This window comes from Amblyomma americanum, chromosome 4 (genome assembly GCF_052857255.1).
Source record: "Amblyomma americanum isolate KBUSLIRL-KWMA chromosome 4, ASM5285725v1, whole genome shotgun sequence".
In the NCBI taxonomy this organism is placed as follows: Eukaryota; Metazoa; Arthropoda; class Arachnida; order Ixodida; family Ixodidae; genus Amblyomma; species Amblyomma americanum.
In genome coordinates this window covers 6,831,688-6,843,268 of record NC_135500.1, presented here as the reverse complement: position 1 = coordinate 6,843,268, position 11,581 = coordinate 6,831,688, and the positions used below count along the sequence as shown (strand labels likewise).

Sequence of the window (11,581 nt, the reverse complement as noted above, 5' to 3'; positions counted from 1 at the left end):
TGTTGCTTGTCTGTGATATAAAAGCGCCTTTGGACTGTGCTAACTCCTGCCCGGTTTAAAGAGCGATTTCACTGATCAAAAGGCACAGATGTGCAGAAAAATAAAATATATATATAAATTGAAAATAATTTCGTGAGAAACTTCAGATATTTCTTTTTTCAGTACAGCTGTTGTGCATTGTTTGTGGGAACTTTCATTAGCAGGGCCATGCTTATGTATTATATGCGCCATATTCATTGTTGCTGCTTCTAAATTTCCACCCCTGCAGCTTGGTTGTTGCGGGTGTGCACATCTGACCCGATGCACGTTAATGACACAGGTGTTTCGTCACTGCTGCCGACTTGGCATGTGGCGCGGCGACACTCCTGGTTGTGGGGACGCTTATTGTGACGCTGCTGGTGCTCACGGAGGGCGGCCACCACGAAACACGGAGCCACCCGCTCGAGGCGGTCATCCGGGGTTCATTCGGCGTGCTGCGGGGCGTCGCCCTTCCCGTGGCCGGTCACGGGCACGCGTACGCCTTCCTGGGCGTGCCGTTCGCCCAGCCGCTGAGCAAGCGCTTCCAGCCGTCGGTGCTCCGAACCATGGGGTCCAGCCGCGATCAAGCGGGCTTCCACGTGAGGCTGATTCTACACAAATTTCAATCCCCTAGCAAGCACTTAGTTGTTTGCAGCGAAAGCTGTTAAGGGCACGTTTCCTGATTCTGTGGCATGAACGTAACAGTAACCAATGCGAAGAAATAAGTAAGCAAAAGTGAAGCAGCTGCACCGCGCCACGCTGATTGCTTAGGTAAAGTTCGTGCCTGTTCTGTCCTTTTTGCTTTTGCAGCAGAAGTAGCAAATGCGCCTCTGTTGTCCACAAACATGTCGCTGCATGGCGTCGACTATTTTGCCCCCCCCCCCCCTCCCCCCGCGTGGGGACGGTTGACTCCTCGTGACGTTGAGGGCCACTGAAGGCCACTCCACCTCCTACTAGTATAGGTAGTGAAGTAGAGAGCGCTTGCCGTGTAGGTAGAGAGCGCTTGCGCATTAGCGAAGCAGGCAGAAGGGGGTTCAACGCCCCGGCACCCTTCGCGACCCCCGCCGATTCTCCTCGTTAGGATCAGGGCTCTCTGCCGTGTTCTTTCACCATTTCTTCGCGCTTTATTTTTCTTTCAAAATCTGCATCTCGTCTGCAAGCGGCGCCTTTTAACAGCTGCCATTGAATGTAGCGTTAAGCAGAATGGTAATCATCCTGAGAGTTATTTCACATACCCCCGAGCACCACGCTTTCCGGGGGTACGTCGGCCAGTGACCAAATTCACACTATCAATCGGATGATAGAGAAATTCTCCGAATTTCACATACCCCTGGACACCAAGAGAAGAGCTTGTGCGCAGCCCAAATATTTGCACGCAGGTCTGATTAAAATATGATGTTCGACGAGATGTCGTCTCGCCGGGCAGTTAGTTCATATGGAGAGAAAAAAGAAAGCCGACCAAAGGTTGTTGTTAAAATAGTTCGACGTTTGGTCTTCCGCGCGGAAGTCTTGTTCACTGAATGGAAAGCATGAAGCGTAAGTGCGTCGCAGTAATCGCCCCCAGGCATCTTGCATGCGGAGGCGCAATATTACCGTCGTTGCGATTTAGGATGTTATCTGTTGTATGGATTATCAGGGACTCCAGGTATCAGCGTGAAAGCCAGTTCTCTCTACCGATAATTTATGCTTGTGCCCGGTCGATCTTGTCTGTCGCGTCTTCCACGTGTTGCCAAAGCGCGTTAGACGCATTCTTATTTGTGATTCAGGAGAGCAAGCTGCCGGGCTAGTTGGTGATGCATGTTGTAAACTTGGAAGCGCAAAAAACCGGACGACGGACAGAGTAAGGGAACGCAAAAAACAGGTTGTGAGTTCGTTATTGTTCCTCAATCGCGTTTCGTAGCTCTCGCCTATGCAACAATAGTCGCAGTCTGCATAGGGAATTCCATAGACGACGCCAAGAAACTTGTTTTCCTTCTTAGCGTCCACGAACTCGTCACTCAGCTAACACGTTGCAACGTGAACGACGTGCACATTGTGAGTGCGCAGAACCCGCACCAAAGTATCGCTCGCGCCCGCCAAGGAGGACTGTCGTAGAACAATGATGATTATGAATTTTCATGGCGGCAAGGCATCTATTGCCAAATAGCGCCATGACACAAGGTATTATCGACTGCTCAAGGTGGGGGCGAGGTCCCATTTCCCAATCATTTCACCCCAAATGAGCCGAGCACCAGGCCAGAGGGAAAGCTTGTACCGATTGCATCACCGGTGGGTATCCGGCGGCACTGGGGATCGAACCCCGCACCTCACGCATGCGAGGCGGATGCTCAACCACTTGGCCACCGCTGCGGTGACTGTCGTAGAACGGAATGCATGATGCGCTTAGGGTAGCCCCACTCATTCATTTCTCGGCGCACTTGGCGAAGGTCACAAGCGTGATTCTCAGTTTACGAGCAAGTTTTTCGGCACGTCCAGTTATAAAGTTACAGCGTCTACAACAAAGTCCGCTTTTTTTGCCAGCGCATTTAATGAGCATAGCTAGGCTGGGCGTACAAATTTAATTTAAAGCTTAGAACTGTCTTCGTCATGCAATGATTCAATAAATTCTTATGGTTTAACCTACATTAATCTTATCATTCCAGTGTGATTTAAAACTTTTTCCGGACCATTAGATACTCAACAATTTAAAATATTCACACTATCAATCAGAGGATAGAGAAATGCGCAGAATATAACCAACCCTGTTATACATGGTGCTTTGCCTGAGACTTCACACAATTTTTCAAAATAGGCTTTTACAGTAGAACAGTGTTTTTTTTGGCAGCGCACTGTAAGCAGTTTAGTACATCAGAATACAGCTAGGACACGCTAACTAGCATGCTGGCTAACTAATATTGAATAGTTAACTTTTTAACTATTAGCGTTAGGCTATTAAATATTCAAAAGGCGTGCAGCCCATCGTAAGTAAATCCATTTGTTTTTATAAAATTTCGAAAACGCTGTTACCATGGGTGAAGTAGCCCAACAAATTTTGGCTACATCGCCCCAAAATGCATGTCCTTTCGAGAAGCTTGGACGCAAAGTAACCTGTCAAGTGCACGTAACCCGTTGAAATAGCCAAAATGTGTTGGGCCACAGAGGCGAGGGCAACCGCGTTACCGAAATTCCAAAAACTGATATGGACATTGCGGTTTGTCTACACGACTCTGAATAATGAAGGCGCATTGCATAAATAAATAAACAAGTTAACCATTCAATATTAGTTAGCCAGCCTGCTAGCTAGCACTTCTTAGTTGTATTCTGATATACTACACCGCTGACAACAATATGTCGAAAAAGCGATCTTCTATCTCAAAAGGCCTATTTTAAAGAAGTGTGTCAAATCTTCGGTGAAACAACCTGTATATAACCTTCATAGATTACGTGGAAGCATTTGACTTAGTAGAAAGCTAAGCAGTCATTACGGAATCAGGGTGTAGTTGAGCCGTGTGTAAAAACACTAGAAGCTAACGGCTGCGCGACCACCATATTCCTTCATAAAATCAGCAAAAGAAATTCAATAAGGAAGGGTGAGAGCCAGGGAGGCACAATCTCACCAATACTATTCACCGCATGTTTACAGAAGATATTCAGAGAGATCGATTGGGAACAGTTGGGAATAAGAGTGAATGGAGTATAGCTCAGTAATCTGCCATTCGATATTGACATGGCGTTGCTATGTCACTCAGAGGACGAGCTGCAAAACATGATCAATAAGCTAGACAAGCAGGGAAGAACGGTTGGTCGAAAGGTTAACATAAAGAAAACCAAAGTAATGTTCAGAAGTCTCGGTGGGGAACGGCAGATTACAGTTGGTAGCGAGGCGCTGGAAGTGTAATGGAATCTCACAGATCGTGAATGGCAGTTTGCCATTATCCGTGGAGAGAAAGGTATGTAACCGTTGTGCGTCAAAGGTACTCAACTATGGGGCAGAAGCGCGGAGGCTAAGGAAAAGGTTCATCTTAAACTGACGACAACGCGGCGAGCTAACGAGAGGAAAATTATAGGTGTAACGTTATGGGAGAGGAAAACGGCAGAGTGGATCAGGGAACAAACAGGGGTTAATGGTATCCTGGTCGAAATCAAGAAGAAGAAATTGGCTTGGCCAGGGCATGCAATGCGAACACAAGATAATGGATGGTCGTTATGTTTAATGGACTGAATGCCAAGAGGAGGCAAGCTTAGCAGGGGGCGGCAGAAAGCTACGTTGTCGAATGAGATTAAGAATTTTGCGGAAATAGGGTGGCCGCAGGTGCCACAGGACGGGGTTGATTGGAGATATATGGGAGATGTCTTCGTCCTGAAGTGGACGTAGTCAGGATGATGACGCTGATAATGTTTTGAAGAGATTTGAGGGTGGGTAAGGTGTGTTCGGATGAACGAATCAGGTAAAAACAATGGCCTTAGGAACTATCGCTTAACCAATTCATTTAGAAACCCTCAACTAAAGGAATGTAACATTGTTGTCACTTAACCGAACTCCTCCAGATGTTTTTTTATTAAGTAGTGCAGATGATTGCACGAAAAGGTTCGCGTGTAAGACGCAACTCGAATGCTGTACACGCAGGCTGCATTCGGCGTGGACCTTTGATATTATAGGCTTTGAGAAGGCATTCGATTCTGCATCACATCATCTACTTATCCTTAAACCAAAAATGCTGAACATTAACCCTATGGATTCAGTTTGATTGAGAGCGTTGTGTTTCATCGGACCCAATGCGTTGCTTCTAACAACTGCTTGTAATCTACTTGTGTGAAAAGGGGCAAGGTACCACTGTGGACAGCCCAGTCGTCTACTCCTAATACATAATCATGGACATCAATTTATTGCGCATTTTGTCTGCCACTAACACATGTGAGGGTAAGGGCAAAAAAGTGGTAGGAGTTTAATATAGTTGAATCAAGTAGACGATAGAAAGAATGCGTTTATTCTTCAATTGGTGGGGACACTTAAGCTTCGCTTGAAGGCTATGATGCGATAGCTTGAGCGGGTCATGAATGCATATGTATACAGAATTGGTCAACCATTCATAGATCGCTGAGAGTCCCCATGCCACTAATGGCACAGTGGTGCAGCGGTTAAGCGTTGTGCCGTTGAAATGCGATGGAAGACCAGCGCTTCCCTGTGACTCATGTTGAGAAGTGCTTGGGATTAGGTAGTGTTAGATGCGGGCCCCTGGTTCGCCTGTGCCGTCTCTCGCCAAGGTCGGTGTCCCCGGGTTCCGGATCGGGAGACTGCTGTAGTGAGGTTGACGAAGAGATGAGAGGGTCTTCGAGGTGAAGAGACTGAAGGGTTTATTTACATTTATACAAAGATTGAAAGAGTGAATCGGGAGCTGGCTGATCACACGCCAGATCGGTGCTTAAATAGGGTCCGCTGTCCCCAGGTCCCTAGTTGGGGAATCTAGTTCATTAAAAATGCGTCGAATCACTGTGATGTAGATCACGTGTCCAGTCTTCCGGGTCCGCCCCCAGCCCCACACTCTTGCCACTTCTGGCAGATTAGTGTCCACGCTGTCCAGGCTTCAGTGATGAATAGCCCGAAGGGGGTCCCATTGAGAGCGTCGAAGGACAGTCACCTGCACTTCACAGCGGTAGCGTGGGGGCGAATGGATCCCACCGCAGTTCGCAGAAGCTTTCACGTATGGGTGTGGGAAAGCACAGTCTAAGTCGAAGTTGTTTTCGAAGCACGAAGATTCCGGAGACGTTGGCTTAGCCAAACCCGGCCGCATTTGTCACGGCTGATTTGCAGTTCCGCCGCTCGCCGGCTCCCCCGTCGTCCGCTCCGGGAGAAAAATGTCCCGGGTGGGTCCGGCGTTGAGAACAAAAGACAGGTTCACTAAAGCCGTTCTCTGACAGCGGGGAGCCGTTTCACCCCGTAAACAGCAGAGGGGGGGGGGGGGGGGAGGACCCTTGTAGACGCCACCACCTGCACTCGTAGCGCTGCAACCACATCGACGGCCCTTTGAAGCCTCGGTAGATTGATGATTCCCAGTGGCTTTAATATTCTTGACATGTTGGCGTCTCCAAACGTAACAGCTCCTCCGCGGCCAGGACAATCTCGATCGCCCAGTGGTCACAATCACTGGTCGAGGAGAGATGACTTGAGTTGTAGCGTGGGAGGCCCTTCTTCATCTTGTCTGCAAGCACAGAGTAGAGTCCTAAACCTCGGACAACGGAGGCATTAGTCGAAATCAACCACTCAACATGGCGCCACTCCCCAGGCAGTGCACGAAATTCACCCGAGAGCCACCAGGCTGTTATGCAATACTACTGCATTGTCAATGTAAACTGTGACATTCCGTGTGTGCTACGAGGATCCACGTTCGACGGCGCGGCGTAGACGGAGACCCGTGACAGCGGCATCATCAATTACCCAGCCATGCTCTTTGAGTGACGACCAGAAAAACCGGACCCGCCGCCGCCCCGGGAAAACAGGCTTTATCCTCCCCAATTTCCGGTTACATTCCAGGACAAGGGAGCTGTCAGCGGGCCAGAGCGCGCCGTACCACAGCCGACGCTATGCGATACCGCGAAGACGACATTCTTTCCCTCCCCCCCCCCTTTTGTCGTGGGCTATCGCCGGGAAGGCACCCACAGCTTCCCAGAAGGGCCGCGACGGACACCTGTCATGGCGGACAGGCAGTACTCGCCAAGAATGTGGAAAGACAGGCGCTAGTGAATTAGCTCCGAAGAGAGAGCCTGTGTATACTCTCACTTGAGAGAGAGTGGTGGCGTTTTTGTTGTTTATTTAGTTTGTATTGTTAGCAGACTCTGGGTTCGAGGCTAAGCCCAACCCAAAGGGGTGGTCCCCATCTCGCATGTTATTTTGGATTGGAGAATTGATGCTTTGGGCGGGCCACTGGAAATGACCGCCCTTAGTCCTTTGTTAATCAAGTGCTTAAAAGCACATGTAAACGGATGCAGTCCAGTCTGAGCTGGGGCTCCATGCTTAGCATGTAATGTGATGCTACTTAGGCACTAACCTGCCCGGTCGATAAGTAAAGTAGTGCAAAGTTTGTTCTTTTGTAAATTCAGTTCTGCTTTTTCCAGTTTAACTCTCTGTATATGTATGTTGTAAAATTATGCTCTGCTGTCATCATCTACAAGCTCGCCTCCTGTTCATCTTCCAAGCCGAACGACACTAGAGGAAGGGTTTGTGAACCATCCTCGAAGAAACGGACGACTATTGAAATTCTACTGCATACACGCTGAGGACGACATCGTTCGCCAAGAGAGCCTTCAGTGCCGAAGCCCGACGGCGTGCAGCTTCTGCCAGCAACCGCTCGAGCCCAACTCCGGAGCCACTCCATAGCCCCCATGAAGTCGTCGGCACGTAAGCTCGGACGCCCCAGCCTCTGATGTATAACCTTAACCATGTGTAATTATTGAATATACCTGTTTGTTTAAACTGAGCCATACGGTGTCTCTTTGCCTCTCCGTCACGTGTGGACCTGCGCATTATGGGGGTCATCACACTGGTGTCAGAAGTGGGGTCTCAAAAGCAAATGTCCTCTGAATGCTGTGACATTCATGACTTCAAAATTGTAATCAAAAGGGAATCACGGGACTGATTGTGGGACTTTTACCCCCATTTGAGAGGCTTGAGGCACTGGAGGGCTTGAAAAAAAAATGACTGTATCTGAGGGAGCTCCCACTCCACAGCCGTCGCTCGGAGCAAGCATGCTGGCATTAGGAAGCGTCATTCCGACGTTTACGGGAGATAAGACAGGGGTTCCAATCTGCGATTTCTTTTCTATGCTAGAAGAGATTGGGAAAATGGGGGGATGGTCCGATGCTCAAATGCTGGGAATGGCGAGGTGTAAGATGGCAGGAGCTGCTCATGATTTTGCATGGCGAGACGAAAAAGTAAAATCCACAAAATCATTTGCGGAATTTAAGAAGCTCGCGTTTGAGCATTTTGACACTGAACCACGTCACGTGCGAGTACAGAGGTTCCGTGACGCCGGACAGATGGTAGGGGAGGACGTGCGAACGTTTGCGTCGCGGCTTCAGCGCTTAGCGCGCGATACGTTAAGCAGGGAGGAGGAAGGAGACCAGCTTAAGAAGAAATACGCGGAGGATATACTTAAAGAGGAAATGACCGCTTTGTTCGTGGCTGGTCTGCAAGACCCCGTGCGCCGGTTCGTGCTCTCGCGCAAGCCGAGCAATTTCGACCAAGCCGTGGAGGCCGCATTGGATGAGGAACAAAATGAGGCGTTAACGACAGCCGCAGCGAGAGTACGCGTCATAGAGAGAGCGGTGCTCAACCCTGAGGTTGCTCTCTTGACAGAGCGGTTAGATCGCTTAGAACAGCTGCTATCTCAGCAGGTAGAATGCCAGGTTGAAGCGCGCGCTCAACAGCGCCCATTCGCTGGAAACCGGAGACCGCCACAAAGCTACAGGCGCGGTATGCGAGATTTTGAAGAAATCGTATGCTTCGCTTGCCAGGGTCGCGGACACATCGCCAGGTTCTGCCAAAACGTGCGCCGTGGGGAGCCACAAAGAGAAGCAGGCGAGACACGCCCTAAGCAAGCCTACAGCGGGGCTCCAGATACCGAGTCAAAAAACTAGTTAGTCCTCCCCAGCCTGAGGAGCGTGGGGAGGGAGCAGTAGATGATGAGGTGGTGGTAGTTTGTGTGGCCGACGAGGCATGCCCTGTTGTGCGTTGCAAGTTAAATGGTTGTTGTATGGAATTGTTGATAGATACGGGGTCAAAGGTGACATTGCTTAAGGAGAGCAGTTTTAACACGCTTCGAAGGAAGGGGGACCGCGAGGTGTTGGAAGCGTCTGGTGGTATGGCAACCAAATTTGTAGGCATAACGGGGGATCCTCTTGGCATAAGTGGACTCTACCGGTTACACTTCTCTCTCGGCGGAATTGCATTGGAGCACCCCTGCTACGTATGCCCGGACACGGTGTCTCTGCCAAACGGAGTGTCAGGTATATTAGGGCAGGATTTTTTGAGAAAAGGGAAGGTAGTAGTCTCATTCTCTGAGGAAGAGGTTAATGCGGGCGGCTCAAAAGTTCCGTTTTTGAACAGGAGAGGGGCTGAGATTCGCATTACCGATATTGACACCCGTCAAACAGTGGGATCATTGGAGAAGGTATATTCGCGGGTTGCCGTCCGGCTGGTCGAGGAGGCGGTCGTCCTTCCTTGGTCGGAGCACATTTTGTACGCGTTTGTGCCTTCAGATGTAGAGAGCGGCGCCGTGGGAGTGCTTGAGCCGGTCGACTCTCTCAGCAATGGCCTGAAGGCAGCCGCGTGCCTCGTGACAGTTAATGACGCCCACAGAGTGCCCCTACGGGTGGTTAACTGTAGCCAGCAGCCACTGAGCCTTCCCAAGAACAAAACATTGGCTTTCTTCACCTCTGCGATAGAGCAACGTGAGCCCACCGATACGGTACTCGCAACTGTAGAGCATGCTAGTCCTTCGGCTGCTCCAAAGGTGTCGTTCGATCTTTCTCACGTAAAATCCAGGGAGAGGGAGGCTCTGGCTGGTTTGCTGAACGACTACTCGGAGGTATTCGCCGCGTCCAACCTGGATTTGGGCTGCTGTGGCGTTATAAAGCACAGGATAGAAACCGGCACTTCATCGCCCGTTTACCAGCGTGCGTACAGGATTCCTTACTCCCAACGTGAGGAGATGGAGCGGCAGGTGCAGGACCTGATTGATCGCGGCATTGTCGAACACTCAAAGTCACCCTGGGGAGCACCAGCACTATTGGTGGAAAAGCCAGATGGCTCGTATCGATTGGTAGTGGACTACCGCAAACTAAATGCCGTAACTCGCATCGATCCTTACCCCATCCCCAATATACAGGAGACGCTTTCTCAGCTGGGCTCTGCCAGGTACTTCACGGTAGTGGACATGGCGGCGGGATTCTGGCAGATAGCAATGGATCCGGCAGATGCCGAGAAAACGGCATTCAACACGCCCTCAGGGCACTATGAATGGAAAAGAATGCCGATGGGTCTGGCCAACAGCCCTGCTGTCTGGCAGAGAACCGCTGATGTTATCCTGGCAGGTCTTCTGGGGAGGCTGTGCTTCGTGTATATGGATGACATTATCATATACAGTGGCAGTTTTGATAACCATTTGCGCGATATTGAGCAGGTTTTGGTGCGACTAAGAGCAGCGGGTCTCAAACTGAAGCCCTCTAAGTGCCAATTCCTCAAAAACGAGGTGAAATACCTCGGGCACGTTGTTTCAGCTGACGGCGTGCGACCGGACCCTGAGAAACTAAGGTGTGTCTCGGATTTTCCATCCCCGACTAGCGTCCGCCAGGTCCGGCAGTTTCTCGGCCTGATCGGTTACTACCGAAGGCACATAGAGGAGTTCGCCAAGCTCGCTAAGCCGCTCACCGCCTTAACAGCCAAAAATGTCGCCTTTCGTTGGGACGAAAACGCGGAGAATGCTTTTGGGGCCCTGAAAAGGAAGCTAATGAGTGCACCGCTGTTACGCCACCCGGATTTTAGTTTGCCCTTCGTTATGGCCACAGATGCGTCAAAGTTCGCAGTTGGTGCCGTGCTATCTCAGGTTATCGAGGGCAAAGAACATCCCGTTGCTTTTGCTAGCCGACAGTTGAGCCCCACAGAGCAAAAGTACGGAGCTACGGAAAGGGAGTGCCTCGCCGTTGTCTGGGCAGTAAAGCACTTCAGATGCTACCTTTACGGCCGCAAATTCAAGCTAGTCACAGACTGCCATCCTCTGAAATGGGTGATGAGTGTCAGGGACCCTAGCTCGCGACTCGCTAGATGGAATCTACACCTGCAGGAATACTGCTTTGAAGTTGAGCACAAGTCAGGAAAGACACATCTGAATGCTGATGCACTCAGCCGCACAGCTGCCGTGGCAGCTATAGAAGAGTTTGTCCCCGTAGTCGACCCCGCCGAATTACGCACAGAGCAGTGCAAAGATCCTGACCTGAAGCGAATAATCGAAAGCTTAGAGGGCGCACCGTCTCATCCCGAACAGCTAGGTTATTTCATTGACAAAGACGGCACCCTGTGTCGGCGCACGAGGCCAACCAGGAAAGGGAGACCAGAGAAAACCGCTTGGGAGAGAGTCGTCATACCTCGGTCGTGGACAGAAAGGGTTCTTCGCGCGTTTCACGATGCGCCATGCGCCGGTCATTTTGGCGTAGCGAAGACACGCAGGCGTGTGGAGCGTTTGTACTTTTGGAGTGGCATGTGACAGGATGTTAGAGACTACTGTGCGAAGTGTCATTCCTGTCTCGAAAGAAAAACACCCAAGGGACGAAGACCAGCTCCAATTCAGCCGTTCCCTGAGGTTTCGGCTCCCTTCGAGCGGACAGGTATGGACATAATGGGCCCATTGCCCACGACCACTTCCGGAAACAAGTACATTTTAGTATTTGTCGACCACCTTTCAAAATACGCGGAAGCGGTAGCACTCCCAGATCAGAAGGCAGACACGGTTGCAAGAGCATTTGTCGAACAGATCGTGCTCCGACATGGACCCCCGAGGCAACTCTTGACAGATCGGGGAACGAACTTCGT

The 11,581-nt window shown here is 50.4% G+C and overlaps 1 protein-coding gene across 1 annotated transcript in view; it reads left to right on the top strand.

The window, feature by feature from the left end:
* Positions 1-207: 207 nt before the first annotated feature.
* Positions 208-11,581, top strand: part of LOC144127731 (acetylcholinesterase-1-like) — a 497,666-nt gene continuing 486,292 nt past the window's right edge. Inside the window, exons 1-2 of the mRNA XM_077660632.1 lie at positions 208-215; positions 320-617. Of these exons, the coding sequence (XP_077516758.1) occupies positions 208-215; positions 320-617 (306 nt within the window). The remainder of the gene's footprint in view (positions 216-319; positions 618-11,581) is intronic.